At 45.8% G+C, this 17,844-nt stretch overlaps 1 protein-coding gene across 3 annotated transcripts in view; it reads right to left on the bottom strand.

Annotated features, from left to right (window-relative positions):
- LOC142588535 (uncharacterized) overlaps positions 1–17,844 on the bottom strand; it is a 198,515-nt gene that overhangs the window by 138,293 nt on the left and 42,378 nt on the right. For all 3 annotated transcript variants that reach the window (XM_075700375.1, XM_075700376.1, XM_075700377.1), the window contains exon 3: positions 16,072–16,212. In XM_075700375.1, coding sequence (XP_075556490.1) covers positions 16,072–16,212 — 141 coding nt within the window. The remainder of the gene's footprint in view (positions 1–16,071; positions 16,213–17,844) is intronic.

The raw sequence follows: 17,844 nt of genomic DNA, 5'->3' as shown, positions 1-17,844 counted from the left end.
AGGGCAAAGGCCTCTCCCATACTTCTCCAACTACCCCGGTCATGTACTAATTGTGGCCATGTTGTCCCTGCAAACGTCTTAATGTCATCCGCCCACCTAACTTTCTGCCGCCCCCTGCTACGCATCCCTTCCCTTGGAATCCAGTCCGTAACCCTTAGTGACCATCGGTTATCTTCCCTCCTCATTACATGTCCGGCCCATGCCCATTTCTTTTTCTTGATTTCAACTAAGATGTCGTTTACCCGCGTTTGTTGCCTCACCCAATCTGCTCTTTTCTTATCCCTTAACGTCACACCCATCATTCTTCTTTCCATAGCTCGTTGCGTCGTCCTCAATTTCAGCAGAACCCTTTTCGTAAGTCTCCAGGTTTCTGCCCCATATGTGAGTACTGGTAACACACAGCTGTTATACACTTTCCTTTTGAGGGATAGTGGCAACCTGCTGTTCATGATTTGAGAATGCCTCCCAAACGCACCCCAGCCCATTCTTATTCTTCTGGTTATTTCAGTCTCATGATCCGGATCCGTGGTCACTACCTGCCCTAAGTAGATGTAGTCCCTTACTCCTTCCAGTGCTTCGCTACCTATCGTAAACTGCTGTTCTCTTCCGAGCCTGTTAAACATTACTTTAGTTTTCTGCAGATTAATTTTCAGACCCACCCTTCTGCTTTGCCTCTCCAGGTCAGTGAGCATGCATTGCAATTGGTCTCCTGAGTTACTAAGCAAGGCAATATCATCAGCGAATCGCAAGTTGCTAAGGTATTCTCCATCAACTTTTATCCCCAATTCTTCCCACTCCAGGCCTCTGAATACCTCCTGTAAACATGCTGTGAATAGCATTGGAGATATCGTATCTCCCTGTCTGACGCCTTTCTTTATAGGGATTTTGTTGCTTTCTTTGTGGAGGACTACGGTGGCTGTGGAGCCGCTATAGATATCTTCCAGTATCTTTACATATGGCTCATCTACACCCTGATTCCGTAATGCCTCCATGACTGCTGAGGTTTCGACTGAATCAAACGCTTTCTCGTAATCAATGAAAGCTATATATAAGGGTTGGTTATATTCTGCACATTTCTCTATCACTTGATTGATAGTGTGAATATGGTCTATTGTTGAGTAGCCTTTACGGAATCCTGCCTGGTCCTTTGGTTGACAGAAGTCTAAGGTGTTCCTGATTCTATTTGCGATTACCTTAGTAAATACTTTGTAGGCAACGGACAGTAAGCTGATCGGTCTATAATTTTTCAAGTCTTTGGCGTCCCCTTTCTTATGGATTAGGATTATGTTAGCGTTCTTCCAAGATTCCGGTACGCTCGAGGTTATGAGGCATTGCGTATACAGGGTGGCCAGTTTCTCTAGAACAATCTGACCACCATCCTTCAACAAATCTGCTGTTACCTGATCCTCCCCGGCTGCCTTCCCCCTTTGCATAGCTCCTAAGGCTTTCTTTACTTCTTCTGGCGTTACCTGTGGGATTTCGAATTCCTCTAGGCTATTCTCTCTTCCACTATCGTCGTGGGTGCCACTGGTACTGTATAAATCTCTATAGAACTCCTCAGCCACTTGAACTATCTCATCCATATTAGTAACGATATTGCCGGCTTTGTCTCTTAACGCACACATCTGATTCTTGCCTATTCCTAGTTTCTTCTTCACTGTTTTTAGGCTTCCTCCGTTCCTGAGAGCCTGTTCAATTCTATCCATATTATAGTTCCTGATGTCCGCTGTCTTACGCTTGTTGATTAACTTAGAAAGTTCTGCCAGTTCTATTCTAGCTGTAGGGTTAGAGGCTTTCATACATTGGCGTTTCTTGATCAGATCTTTCGTCTCCTGCGATAGCTTACTGGTTTCCTGTCTAACGGAGTTACCACCGACTTCTATTGCGCACTCCTTAATGGTTCCCATGAGATAGTCGTTCATTGCTTCAACACTAAGGTCCTCTTCCTGAGTTAAAGCCGAATACCTGTTCTGTAGCTTGATCCGGAATTCCTCTAGTTTCCCTCTTACCGCTAATTCATTGATTGGCTTCTTGTGTACCAGTTTCTTCCGTTCCCTCCTCAAGTCTAGGCTAATTCGAGTTCTTACCATCCTATGGTCACTGCAGCGTACCTTGCCGAGTACGTCTACATCTTGTATGATGCCAGGGTTTGCGCAGAGTATGAAGTCGATTTCATTTCTAGTCTCACCATTCGGGCTCCTCCACGTCCACTTTCGACTAACCCGCTTGCGGAAAAAGGTGTTCATTATCCGCATATTATTCTGTTCTGCAAACTCTACTAATAATTCTCCTCTGCTATTCCTAGAGCCTATGCCATATTCCCCCACTGACTTGTCTCCAGCCTGCTTCTTGCCTACCCTGGCATTGAAGTCGCCCATCAGTATAGTGTATTTTGTTTTGACTTTACCCATCGCCGATTCCACGTCTTCATAAAAGCTTTCGACTTCCTGGTCATCATGACTGCATGTAGGGGCATAGACTTGTACCATCTTCAATTTGTACCTCTTATTAAGTTTCACAACAAGACCTGCCACCCTCTCGTTAATGCTATAGAATTCCTGTATGTTACCAGCTATTTCCTTATTAATCAGGAATCCGACTCCTAGTTCTCGCCTCTCCGCTAAGCCCCGGTAACACAGTACATGCCCGCTTTTTAGCACTGTATATGCTTCTTTTGTCCTCCTAACCTCACTGAGCCCTATTATATCCCATTTACTACCCTCTAATTCCTCCATTAATACTGCTAGACTCTCCTCACTAGATAGCGTTCTAACGTTAAACGTTGCCAGGTTCAGATTCCAATGGCGGCCTGTCCGGAGCCAGGTATTCTTAGCACCCTCTGCAGCGTTACAGATCTGACCGCCGCCGTGGTCAGTTGCTTCGCGGCTGCTGGGGACTGAGGGCCGGGGTTTGATTGTTGTATTCATATAGGAGGTTGTGGCCAAGTACTGCACCAGGGTGGCCAATCCTGCTCTGGTGAGAGAGTGCGTTATCGGTTCTGGTCACCGGGATCAGGCCGCACTCCAGGCCTGTTTGTGCAATTTCTCAACACACGGTTTCTTTTTTCTTTCTTTTTTTTTTTTTTTGTATTTCCCGGAGGAGAATTGCGCGGCACCGGGATTTGAATCACGGTCCCCTTGCACTGGAGACGGATACTCTACCGTCCCCGCAGGAGTTAAATTAAAATTTGAATTATGGTGTTTTGCGTGACAAAAACCACTTTCTGATTATGCACGCCGTAGTGGAGGACTCCGAAAATTTCGACCACCTGGGGTTCTTTAACGTGCACCTAATTCTAAGTACACGGGTGTTTTCGCATTTCGCCCCCATCGAAATGCGGCCGCCGTGGCCGGGGTCCGATCCCGCGACCTCGTGCTCAGCAGTCTAACACCATGACCACTGAGCAACCACGGCGGGTCCCGCAGGAGTTGTACGCCTCATTTAACCTACAGTGGCGCCCTATTTGATCAGTCAAGGTGGACCAATCTGAGCTCGGTTATACCGCATGGATGGCACTCGGCTAGAGAACCTGGTATTTATGACCTGCACATGTGTGGCCACACATAATTGAGGATATAGAATTTTTTTTTTTTTTAGGAGGGTTTCCGTACTGTGATAAAAGGAAGGAAAATACCTTAAAAAAAAGAAAAAGGAACATAACATGTGATTTGAACTCGTGATCCTTCAATGTTGCCCGGAAAGGTAGCTCAGTCGGTTGGTTCGTCAAGCCAGCGGTTACTTTCAAGCGCTATAGCTCCTGCTCCGAGCCTCATTACTTATGTGGAAAGGGGCTGGTGTTGTCCGCGACAGTCGATTTTTGCTGATTCTGAGTGGTTGGAAGGCATAATTTCTTGGAAAAATGGCCGCCAGAGGAGCAGCGTGAACTCGAGCGGCTTTAGAGACTAGGAAAACTGCCTTAAGGTATTTAGAATTGAGGGGTAGTTTCGTTAACAAACTATAACACGGCAATCAGCACTTGAATATAATTATAACCCTAATAATAATTGTAAATATTCATCTCATCTATAGTATCTAAAGCGCGCGTTGTTTCTTGCCTCTGCGTGTAGTAGTTAAGAGAGCCAGTTTAAGGGCGGAGAAGAGGGAAGGAAAAGAAAGCAAACTTGCAGCGCCGTGGTTTTAAGGCGCAACCGTGGTAGAGAAACGGAAAGGCGATATAAGCATGCGTGGCCATGATACGCACACGACAAACTGCCTTACAATATTTAGACTTGAGGGGAAGCTTCGTTAGCAAACTATAACACGGCAATGAGCACTCGAATACGACGAGAGAAATAATTGAGACGTGGAAAATTCCCTTGAAATAAATCTGGTTTGCGAGACAAATGCTTGTATGTATTGAATCTCTTAAAAGATGAGGGGGGAAATATGCGCTCACCGAGAGGGCATCGTCCGCACGAGACCACCGCCAGGCTCCTTACGGGGATGTGGAGAGCTTCGCGGCCGGAACGAAGCCCCCCCTCTCCGCCGGCCAGGCGTGGAAAACGCGCTTTCCGATCGCTCAAGGTTGCGTAGGAATGGTATAGTTCTAGCGTCTAGGAAAAGTTTTAACAGGTGCGAGGACGGCACGCATAGCGTGGGAAGCTAGCCGCCGGAATAGCTATCTTCGAGAGCTATTCTATATTATATTATATTATACTTCGAGAGCTATGACTGATGCTTTTCTATATATATGTATTCATCTCATCTATGCGATCGCATGCGCGTGCTGTTTCTTTGTCTCTGCGTGTAGTAGTTAAGAGAGTCAGTTTAAGGGCGGAGAAGAGGGAAGGAAAGGAAAGCAAACTTGCAGCGCCGTGGTTTTAAAGCGCAACCGTGGTAGAGAAACGGAAAGGCGATATAAGCATGCGTGGCCATGATACGCACACGACAAACTGCCTTAAGGTATTTAGAATTGAGGGGTAGTTTCGTTAACAAACTATAACACGGCAATCAGCACTTGAATATAATTATAACCCTAATAATAATTGTAAATATTCATCTCATCTATAGTATCTAAAGCGCGCGTTGTTTCTTGCCTCTGCGTGTAGTAGTTAAGAGAGCCAGTTTAAGGGCGGAGAAGAGGGAAGGAAAAGAAAGCAAACTTGCAGCGCCGTGGTTTTAAGGCGCAACCGTGGTAGAGAAACGGAAAGGCGATATAAGCATGCGTGGCCATGATACGCACACGACAAACTGCCTTACAATATTTAGACTTGAGGGGAAGCTTCGTTAACAAACTATAACACGGCAATGAGCACTCGAATACGACGAGAGAAATAATTGAGACGTGGAAAATTCCCTTGAAATAAATCTGGTTTGCGAGACAAATGCTTGTATGTATTGAACCTCTTAAAAGATGAGGGGGGAAATATGCGCTCACCGAGAGGGCATCGTCCGCACGAGACCACCGCCAGGCTCCTTACGGGGATGTGGAGAGCTTCGCGGCCGGAACGAAGCCCCCCCTCTCCGCCGGCCAGGCGTGGAAAACGTGCTTTCCGATCGCTCAAGGTTGCGTAGGAATGGTATAGTTCTAGCGTCTAGGAAAAGTTTTAACAGGTGCGAGGACGGCACGCATAGCGTGGGAAGCTAGCCGCCGGAATAGCTATCTTCGAGAGCTATTCTATATTATATTATATTATACTTCGAGAGCTATGACTGATGCTTTTCTATATATATGTATTCATCTCATCTATGCGATCGCATGCGCGTGCTGTTTCTTTGTCTCTGCGTGTAGTAGTTAAGAGAGTCAGTTTAAGGGCGGAGAAGAGGGAAGGAAAGGAAAGCAAACTTGCAGCGCCGTGGTTTTAAAGCGCAACCGTGGTAGAGAAACGGAAAGGCGATATAAGCATGCGTGGCCATGATACGCACACGACAAACTGCCTTAAGGTATTTAGAATTGAGGGGTAGTTTCGTTAACAAACTATAACACGGCAATCAGCACTTGAATATAATTATAACCCTAATAATAATTGTAAATATTCATCTCATCTATAGTATCTAAAGCGCGCGTTGTTTCTTGCCTCTGCGTGTAGTAGTTAAGAGAGCCAGTTTAAGGGCGGAGAAGAGGGAAGGAAAAGAAAGCAAACTTGCAGCGCCGTGGTTTTAAGGCGCAACCGTGGTAGAGAAACGGAAAGGCGATATAAGCATGCGTGGCCATGATACGCACACGACAAACTGCCTTACAATATTTAGACTTGAGGGGAAGCTTCGTTAACAAACTATAACACGGCAATGAGCACTCGAATACGACGAGAGAAATAATTGAGACGTGGAAAATTCCCTTGAAATAAATCTGGTTTGCGAGACAAATGCTTGTATGTATTGAATCTCTTAAAAGATGAGGCGGGAAATATGCGCTCACCGAGAGGGCATCGTCCGCATGAGACCACCGCCAGGCTCCTTACGGATGTGGAGAGCTTCGCGGCCGGAACGAAGCCCCCCCTCTCCGCCGGCCAGGCGTGGAAAACGCGCTTTCCGATCGCTCAAGGTTGCGTAGGAATGGTATAGTTCTAGCGTCTAGGAAAAGTTTTAACAGGTGCGAGGACGGCACGCATAGCGTGGGAAGCTAGCCGCCGGAATAGCTATCTTCGAGAGCTATTCTATATTATATTATATTATACTTCGAGAGCTATGACTGATGCTTTTCTATATATATGTATTCATCTCATCTATGCGATCGCATGCGCGTGCTGTTTCTTTGTCTCTGCGTGTAGTAGTTAAGAGAGTCAGTTTAAGGGCGGAGAAGAGGGAAGGAAAGGAAAGCAAACTTGCAGCGCCGTGGTTTTAAAGCACAACCGTGGTAGAGAAACGGAAAGGCGATAAAAGCATGCGTGGCCATGATACGCACACGACAAACTGCCTTAAGGTATTTAGAATTGAGGGGTAGTTTCGTTAACAAACTATAACACGGCAATCAGCACTTGAATATAATTATAACCCTAATAATAATTGTAAATATTCATCTCATCTATAGTATCTAAAGCGCGCATTGTTTCTTGCCTCTGCGTGTAGTAGTTAAGAGAGCCAGTTTAAGGGCGGAGAAGAGGGAAGGAAAAGAAAGCAAACTTGCAGCGCCGTGGTTTTAAGGCGCAACCGTGGTAGAGAAACGGAAAGGCGATATAAGCATGCGTGGCCATGATACGCACACGACAAACTGCCTTACAATATTTAGACTTGAGGGGAAGCTTCGTTAACAAACTATAACACGGCAATGAGCACTCGAATACGACGAGAGAAATAATTGAGACGTGGAAAATTCCCTTGAAATAAATCTGGTTTGCGAGACAAATGCTTGTATGTATTAAATCTCTTAAAAGATGTCTTGACAGTGCGTAGCATTCAAGAATTTCTTTGTAGCATCTTTGGCAATTGCAATGCAGTTATTATTCATGTATTTGATCCCTCGACAAATTCTGTGAGGAGGCCAAGTTCCAACGTGAGCCCCCCCCCCCGAACGAAATTTCTGGCTACGCCACTGCCAGTGGCACATACCTATTACCCAAGTTAGTCTCAAAGACTTTCATTGACGAGTGGCATACACCTACTGGCACACATATACACAGTGTCCCAAGCTGGCATCAAAGCTTCATTGGAGACCAGCGCAGACCAAGTGGTACATACCCAGTACTCCAAGTAGGCGTCAAAGAGATTTTCCAAACAGCAGTGCAACTACCCAGTCCCGCGTTTACAGTGACACATGTCTGCGTGAAAGAGGTTTGCTGAAGAGCGGAACATATGTACACATCACCTCATATTCAATGACTCAAGTTGGCCCTATGGTTGCTTTCGAACCCTGCTACCTCAGCACAGCTAACCTATGAGCTACCTATTCTACCATGGACTACCCAGTGACCCAGGTAGGCGCGAAAATGGTTACACACAAACAGAGAGAGAAAGCACTCAGGAAGTGCCTAAAGTGCCCTAAGAATGCTAGCACATTAAAATACAGGGTTTATGGTACTGAACAGTCAAAAATTCTGGACTGGCAAACATTCTGCACTTAAACAGGGCACTGGATCATCAAACACTGATGTACAAATATGTGCCGTTAACTTCAGTGGATGTTGAGTGTTGTTTTTTTGTATATGCACATGTACTCCATGATAAAAGTTGCAACATGAAACCTGAAAAATCTTGAGGTCGCACTTGTTTGTCCACGCTTTCACAATTTATTGGTGGTGTCTAGGGACACTAACGTTCAGAAAAATCTTATAACCTACACAACTTGCCTCATTCCGATTTATCGAGAAAATAAAATGAATTTCATAAAACGAGGGTTTAGTGGGCTCTGTTCCTTGAGAAATCAGTTTGAAGTTTGAAGTTTATTGAATACATAGTGCAGATACAAAAATATTGATATTTAGTACAGAAAAAAGTCCCATAGTGTAAACCACTGTAGGGGACCTTTTATAAATTAAAAAAAAACACTAATACTACTTGACATCAAAAAAGCAGTGAATTATAAAAATACACAAATGCAAATACATAATGAGGCAAAAGAATAATACAATGGAAAATATAAAACGATAGGGATAAGGCTTAAGCTGAAGTAAGAAACGAAGCAAACAGTATTAAAAACAACAGAGTTGAAGTTGTGTTTTAAAAGACGTATTCAATAAATGGAGCTATAGGTTAAACATGAAATTGCGAAGCTGTTGTTTGAATCACAATATAGAAAAGGCACATTTAATTATAAAAGGCAATGAATTCCAAAGTTTGATTAAAACAAATGCTACTCTTTATGAACCATACTTAGTTCGTGCCTTAGGGAGTATAAAATTGTTATTGGAGGAAAAGTGTGTAATATTTGAGTCAGTAAGGTGTCGGATAAGAACAGATTTGAGAAGGTTATGGTCTTTAACTGCTTGATAAGCAAATGTGCAGACATTAAATTTGATTACGCTAAAGTGTTACACTAAAGCTACAGCAAGAATGAAGTAGGAGGAGAACGAAGTGCGTTTGTCATTGCAGCGGCTCGGTGTAGGCGCAGCCCCTTTTCCTCAATTCATTTTTAACCCTTTCAGGGTCAATGACATAAATATACGGCACCGCGAACAAGTCCAAAAATGGTCGATGCCGTATATTTATGGCGCCATATGCACAGTACGTGTAAAAAGTGCGCCGATTTCCTAGCTTTTTCTTTTCTGTCATGTGCTGTCATGTGCTGCCACTATGTGAGAATACAGATAATTTTTTTCGCGTGCCTCCCTCTCTTGGTTTTCGTTGCATGGTTTGTTTTAGAGCCAGTTTGCTCACGTGCATCTATATACTACCGCGCGCGCATTGCCGCACGCGCAGGTGGGCGGCGGTTTGGGGTTTTGTTCCGTGGGCAGTTTCAGCTTCTTGCACTTGCAAAACTGATGGCCATCTCGTTATTAATTGCTCAAAAGGCAACCGCTTGTTTCTCGCTCGTTTAGTGCTCACAGAGGTGCACATAGGAAGGATGCCGCCGTGCATGCATATCCGTTGCTTTATTTTTTTGTTTTATTCCAGTGAAAACTAATTGCCTCTGGTTGGCAATAAGATGAAGATTAGCGGAAGTTTGTCCCACGTTTTGCTTTTTTGACAGGCACACAACCACACAGTTTTCTTGAGTGCGCACAACTACGCATTTTGATTACACTATGGATGTACATATTAGTGTAAGAGCAGGAACAGTTGAGTCTTGCGGAATATTCTCGTGTGCGCATTTTCAAAGCCTTGAACTATGTGTATAGCAATGCATCAAATTTTTAATACTTATTAAGTTTATTTCCTTTTTATTGTTGTTATTCATGAATGAAGAATACATATATACCAATGCAAAATATTTTTTCTTACTTTACGGTCACCCTAGAAAAATTATGGTAAATTTTTTTCGAAATCAGTCCCTAAGAAGAACTGGAATCTGCAATAAAAAAAAAAATCGACCCTGGGCGTTCGCATATGGCGAAAAAGAATCGACCCTCAAAGGGTTGAATAAATGCACCCCATCGCAACAGTCTTGGTGGAGGTGCGGGGTAAAACAATGGCGCCCCCGAAAAACAATGATAAACCGCCCGCAGAAGCGCAATCCGTGGAGCTTCACCGAAGTCGCCGAATTGCCAGTCTGCCACCAGAGATGGCTTCCGACGGCAACAACCCGCCACTTTCTTCCAGTTATCCATGGCAGCCTTACATCGAACCACGAACCTTTGCCAGAAAAGCTGGGGACAATGTGGACGGATGGCGCAGCTTTTACTAACGTGCAAGTCGGTTCAATGGCTGGAATGCCACCGCCCAGCTTAACAACGTTGCCTTCTTCCTGAAGGGAACCGCATCTGTGTGGCTTGAAACCACAAAGAAAGCATGACGATGTGGGAAAAGTTCGTAGACGAAATCAGGAAGTGCTTTGGAGATCCTGCAGCTAAAAAGAAGCATGCAGAGCAAACCCTAATGCAGTGAGCCCAAGTTTCTGGCAAAACCTGCACGACGTACATCGAGGAAGCACTGAAGTTGTACAAGGCCTTGGATCCTGAGATGACAGAAAAGGACAAAATTGGTCATCTTTTAAAAGGGATCGCCGAGGACATGTACCAGTTCCTCATCGGAAAAGACAGTCATTTTTTAAAAGGGATCGCCATGGACGTGTACCAGTTCCTCATCGGAAAAGACAGTCTGAATTCCGTAAGTGACGTCATTCAGCACTGCCGCACATTTGAAGACTTGAAAGCTCGGTGTATCACACCAAAGTTCGGCCGCCTGGCCAATGTAACTAACGTTGCCAGTGTTGACGTTGTGCCAGCTCTATCCGATCTTACGTCAGTTATTCAGCAAGTTGTGCGCGAAGAGCTTGACCGACATGAGGCGGCTTCCCTCTGGACTCCGCAGGTTCAAGAGCCCTTTTCTCACTGCGACTTCGGTGAGATGTCCATCACCGCCGCCTACGTAGATGCCTACAACTTTGCTCCTCATTCAAGAGCGCCAAACCCTACTATGAACGCACATCCCAGTTATCAGTTTCACGACGGTTACTCACCCAGACCACCTGCAGTTTCTCAAGAGTGGGACAGCCATGCCAGTTATCCTGCAACTGACAATTTCGGTGCATCCCGTGAGCGACCCATCTGCTTCCAATGCGGTATTCGTGGTCACGTCACCAGATTTTGTCCTCATCGCCGTTGCATGTCACCACCGTCCTATGAGTGACCGCACACTTTTTATTGGCGTAGCAATCGGCACGGTGATGGGACACGCCAGCCTTCTGACTCCGATAGCAGGACAAACGCACTTCATTCTTGCTGTAGCTTTAGCGTAACACTCAGATCCTCAAATTCACAGTGGAAGTTCTTACTAATTGAGCCTATATGTGCCTAAACGACAGTATGACAGCTTTATAGCCAGTTAGAGATTCCTAAAACCGCATTCTTTAGTGCCTAAACTTCTGGTCTCTAAATCATAACACTGAGAATTTCATCATATTGTTACGTGTTAGGCGGCCGGCTTCTGCAGTACCCCGCACCTCCACCAGAATGTTACGTGTGGAAAGACACAGATGAAAGAGGCTATATACAGGCTATTTACACTGGAGCCAGACCGCCACGCCACGCCAAGGGCACAGACCCACTTCGTTGTCGTTCTCGCAGCGGCTCGTCCCTTGAGCATCTCTCGATGATATTGTAATAATATTGAAGTTTGTTATATTGAGATTTACCTGTACTATCCCAGATATACTATGCCAATTCTATCACAGAGCTCATAGATATGAACAGTTATAAACAGGTTGAGTGATCGCTTAAAACATGGTGCATCACACTGATGTAGAAACTTTTTTCTTTGTATCATGAAAAGGTTTGCAAACTTACTATTATTTCATTAAGAAGTACACCTTGTCATATTGTTCTACTTCAGTGCTCTGTTAGGTTGTTTACTGCTTTTGTTTGAAAGGTACGCTTGAATGTTAGGCTGCCAGTGCACTCACAAGCATATGCATGCTTAGGTGCGCAGAAAATGTACAGTCGCCTACAATATTGTCACGTGCACCACTCCCTATGACATCATCAGACCCTGACCATGACTTGCCATTTGTCGGCGTTATCGACGCCATAAAGATGGCTGAGCACCAGCGCGCTGACCCTGAGCTGCTGCCGCTGATCGAGCACTTTCAAGGAGTTGAAGGTGTTTTACCCCGCTCGCTCGTGCGCGGCTTATCATCATACTACTTGCACAACAATGTCCTTTACAGGAAAAACTGCAGAAGCGGTCCCAATACGTACCTCCTTGTCGTGCCATCAGCGCTGCGCCAAGACATTTTGCAAGCCTGCCATGATGAGCCATGCGCGGGACACCTGGGATTCACTAATGTTGAATTCCAATGGCGGAGTCGGAGCAAGTTTTTCTGCTCATTTCGGAGCAAGCTTGTTCCAATGACAGAGTGAGGGCGGGAGTAAGGTGTTCCAATGAGAGAGTCAGAGTGGATTCAGAGCGGAAGTCACTCCGTGGAGCAGAAAAAGATGCTCCGCCAAAATCGGCGGAGTGGACCGGAACTCTGAGTGACGCATTTCCTTTACCACGTTTGTCTGCTGGGAGGCGCCACCGGTCACGACTCGCAAGAAAGCAAAAGCAGCTGCACGCTTGGCGAGATATCCATTCCGCACTTTTAAAAAAACATCAGGTGAACGGCGCTGAAGATACAAGTGACCGGTGCGGCGGTGCTGGGAGCAAACAGCGGAAGGAAATGACAACACGCAAGGTATCCTGGGTAACTCGGCGATAGAAGTTCCGCTTCCACCTTGCTCCAGTGGCGCAGGTTGTGTTCCACTCGCGGATTTGGAGGCGTTCCTCTACGCCAGAGTCGAGTGCTCGCTCGCGGAGTCCGTCGGCTGCTCCGACTCCGCCATTGGAATTCAACATAAGACATTAGCAAGGATACGACAGAAGTATTACTGGCCCCGGCTTTATTCTTCTGTACAACGGTACGTGAAGACCTGCCGCGACTGTCAGCGCCGCAAGAAACCACCAGTCAAACAGGCTGGATTTCCCCATCCTGTAGACCCTCCTCAAGCACCGTTCCAGCAAATAGGAATGGATTTACTTGGGCCGTTCCCACTGGCCTCTTCGCGCAACAGATGGATAGTCATCGCTACCGACTACTTAACCCGGTAAGCCGAAACCGAAGCTATCCCTCAAGCAAACTCATATGAAGTGGCCAAGTTCTTTGTACGCCACATCGTCCTATGACGTGGTGCACCGTCTGTTGTCATCACCGACCATGGTACAGCATTTACAGCGGAACTTATGCAGGACGTTCTCCAGCTGACGCATAGCTCTCACCGCAAGAGCACAGCGTATCCCCCTCAAACCAATGGATTAACGGAACGTCTGAACATAACGCTGGCTGATATGCTCTCCATGTATGTCAACGTAGAGCACAAGACGTGGGACGAGATTTTACCCTATGCGACTTTCGCGTATAACACTGCTGTACAGGAGACCACACAGTTTACGCCGTTCGAACTTGTATACGGGCGCCACGTCACGTCAACACTTGACGCCATGCTACCTTTGGCTGATAATAGCCCGACCAGCGAACACGCGGAAGAGTTTGTACAAAGAGCCAAAGAGGCACACCAGCTTACTTGGCATCGTGATGATGATGATGATGTTCAAGGTTTAATGGCGCAAGGGCCAGGTATGGCCAAAGAGCGCCATGCTAGTGGTAATGAATATGTCGTGGTCTGATGGGCTCTGTGAATTTAATGTGACGTGGCTGTAAAGGGGCCTAAAAGTGTTGGTGTAAATTGCATAAAAAGTACACGTAATAAAATTATGCCAATGATTAATGACGTGTACTATGATCACTCAAATGCATTAAGAAAGAATGGTGCATTATATAAAATATGCGAGATGCTAAAATTGTCTAAGAGCACTACTGCCTCGCCAGAGCCCTTGAAACGCAAGGGCCGAGAGGCATGTGCTATACGAAACAGCTATCACAGCGGCATCCTCTGAAGAGAGGAGACGTTACGAATGTATGGGGCTAATTACATGTAACACGACATTTTTCAGGAAGTCTAGGACTGTGTTAGTGTTCAGGGCGGTTCAGGGCCGAGCAACATTACAGGATGAAGGGGAATGTGCTGCCGGTACGCTAACGGAAAATGTTTCTTTCTGCCTGATTCGGCTTTCTGACACTCCAGGAGGACGTGGAGGACGGTCAGCCTCTCCCTGCATCTACCACAGGTTGGAGGCTCGTTTCCAGTGAGTAAAAAGTAATGTGTGCCAAATGTGTGTCCTATTCTTAGATAACAGAATAGGACATCTGTCCAGCGTGATTTTGTTACAGGAGGCCAGAAACCTAATTGTGGCTTTATTACGTGCAGCTTATTATTTGTTTCCAGGTCCCACAGGCGTTGCCAGTAGTTTCGCAGTTTCCTTCTTAAGAAAGGCTTCAGGTCTGTGACAGGGACCGAAGCAGTAGGATTAACTGCACGCAATGAAATTGATGTGGCCATCTGGTCCGCTAGAATGTTACCCTCGATGCCCCTATGTCCAGGCACCCAGCATATAATCACATGTTGATTAGATATATATGCTTTACACAGGCGTCATACCTGGAGCCAACAGCATACTGACACCCTTTGGTACAACCAGGGTCGACGCGACGTCCATTACAATACCGGCACCTGCGTGTGGGTCTGGACGCTCATCCGTCGCTGTGGACTCTCGAAAAAGTTGATCCGCCGGTATTTTGGTCCCTACAAGGTTACACGCCGCCTCAGTGACGTGACCTACGAAGTCGTCCCCTGCAGTTCTGACCCTGGTTCGCTCCGTCGTCATTCTCGCGCTGAAGTTGTTCATGTAGCGCGCATGAAACCATACTATGCGCGTATGTGAACCCCGAGATCCACCTGAGGAGCTCCATTTCTTATGTCGCTGAAAGAACTTTGTGATGCGACCAAGACGGTCACTTTTCGTATGGGGGCAATTGACACAAAGATGTGGGGCTCCCGCACCGCAGAATGGCGCACGCAAAGGTCGGTGCCATGAAAGACGAAGTGCATAAGCTGCACGCTCTTCTGACCCGCCATTAAAGAGTCAAAAGCGTGGCAGTTTGGGCGAGTTGGTATGTCATAACTGTTTAAGGCTATTAGCACAGCTCAGGACGAGCAAAAAAGGAAAGAGGTAGGGGTAATCAAAGGGAGCGGAAAACAGGGTGAGCGCTAACTTCCAACTGAGGTTTATTTCGTGACACAAGACTACTTATACATTCGCAAACCATGTGAGATCAACAAAGAAAACCAAGCAAGAAAACCGATAGCAACCAAGTGGCAACACATTCATACAGCCTGTGGCTGCAGTTGGAGATACGCCAATTCATTTCTTGATAATGATAATGAGGGTGAGCTTACACATGCATGGCCCAGACCAATGATATCAGGCTATCATTGGTCTGGGCCATGCATGTGTAAGCTCACCCTCATTATCATTATCAAGAAATTAATTGGCGTATCTCCAACTGCAGCCACAGGCTGTATGAATGTGTTGCCACTTGGTTGCTATCGGTTTTCTTGCTTGGTTTTCTTTGTTGATGTCACATGGTTTGCGAATGTATAAGTAGTCTTGTGTCACGAAATAAACCTCAGTTGGAAGTTAGCGCTCACCCTGTTTTCCGCTCCCTTTGATTACCCCTACCTCTTTCCTTTTTTGCTCGTCCTGAGCTGCGCTAATAGCCTTAAACAGCCATTAAAGAGAAACGTCTATTTTGTAACACTCCGTCTCCAATCTACATTACAATATTTTACAGACCAAGGAATCTAAGAAAAAGCTTAATATCTCCAGTAGCCTCACAACGGAGACTAGTGTTTGCATTTCCAGCAGCTGCTAGCATATGCAAACAACACAGTGATGTCTGGTTTTACTGGCTACTTTTACAGGCTGCTCAGAAATTCAATGTTTCACTAGCTCTTGTGGCCCATAAACTTTTGTGGTTGACTGTAATTGCAAAAGAACCTTCTGTAATAATAAAGCAACATTATTACAACAGGTGTCCAAATTAACTGTTTGCATTATGCTGATGGCACGACAGGTAGGAGGCATGGATGTAGCTCCTCTCACCTTGAATGCACTGCCAACGTGAAAAGAGAAGCTCGGCCTTGTAGCCTGGAAGGCGGCAATCGCAGATGCCCCATGGGGTGCAGATGAATGCGTGAGATGAGCACGGACGGTCTGCATCACACTGTGGCTTGGCCGTGGTGCCTGCATACGCATCAGAGTGACTCCAAGTGACTAATTCGTCAGAGAAACTTACTAAGACGCTAAAGAGGAAAACAACATCACAGAAAAACCCCAATATAAAATGTGCTTCGCATACTTCAGATACTTGAAGCACTTCTTGGTATCTATGTATGTCTGCATCTAACCATTTTCCTTTTGCGCAACTTGTGTCCCTGGGTATGGGCTGCCTTTCAGTGACCTCTGTGACGCCAACTTATATATCTAGGTATATGTCACTAGGAATGCGCCACTCCTCAATGAACCTCTTTGACGCCAACTTGGGTCACTGGATTTGTGCCACAGAGAATGTGCTGCTTTCCAATGAACCGCTTTGATGCCAACTTTGGTATCCGGGTATCTGCCACTGGGAATGTGCCAATCTTCAATTAACATCTTTGACATCAACTTGGATAACAGATATGTGCCACTGAGTATACGCCACTGGGAATGTGCCACTGGGAATGTGCCCCTCTTCAATGAACCTCTTTGATGCCAACTTGGGTCACTGGATTTGTGCCACAGAGAATGTGCTGCTTTCCAATGAACCGCTTTGATGCCAACTTTGGTATCCGGGTATCTGCCACTGGGAATGTGCCAATCTTCAATTAACATCTTTGACATCAACTTGGGTAACAGATATGTGCCACTGAGTATACGCCACTGGGAATGTGCCACTGGGAATGTGCCCCTCTTCAATGAACCTCTTTGATGCCAACTTGGGTCACTGGATTTGTGCCACAGAGAATGTGCTGCTTTCCAATGAACCGCTTTGATGCCAACTTTGGTATCCGGGTATCTGCCACTGGGAATGTGCCAATCTTCAATTAACATCTTTGACATCAACTTGGGTAACAGATATGTGCCACTGAGTATACGCCACTGGGAATGTGCCACTGGGAATGTGCCCCTCTTCAATGAACCTCTTTGATGCCAACTTGGGTCACTGGGTTTATGCCACTGAGAATGTGCTGCTTTTCAATAAACCACTTTGATGCCAACTTTGGTATCTGGGTATCTGCCACTGGGAATGTGCCAATCTTCAGTTAACATCTTTGACATCAACTTGGGTAACAGATATGTGCCACTGAGTATACGCCACTGGGAATGTGCCCCTCTTCAATGAACCTCTTTGATGCCAACTTGGGTCACTGGGTTTATGCCACTGAGAATGTGCTGCTTTTCAATGAACCACTTTGATGCCAACTTTGGTATCTGGGTATCTGCCACTGGGAATGTGCCAATCTTCAATTAACATCTTTGACATCAACTTGGGTCACAGGCTCGCGCCACTGAGTATATGCCACTGGGAATGTGCCACACTTCGATGAACCCCTTTGACGCCATCTTGGGTGACTGGGTTTGTGCCACTGAGAATGTGCTGCATTTCAATGAAACACTTTGATGACAACTTTGATATCTGGGTATCTGCCACTAGGAATGTGCCACTCTTCAATTAACATCTTTGACAACAACTTGGGTTGTAGGTATGTGCCACTGGGAATGTAACACTCTTCAATAAACCTTGGGCACAGTGGCACCACTGCAAGAATGTTGCTCACAAACCTATTTACCTACTTCGTGCAGGCCATAGCCATGTTCCTGCTCCGCTACTAA

Source organism: Dermacentor variabilis, chromosome 7, assembly GCF_050947875.1.
Source record: "Dermacentor variabilis isolate Ectoservices chromosome 7, ASM5094787v1, whole genome shotgun sequence".
Lineage (NCBI taxonomy): Eukaryota > Metazoa > Arthropoda > Arachnida > Ixodida > Ixodidae > Dermacentor > Dermacentor variabilis.
This window is presented reverse-complemented; position numbering and strand designations above follow the sequence as displayed.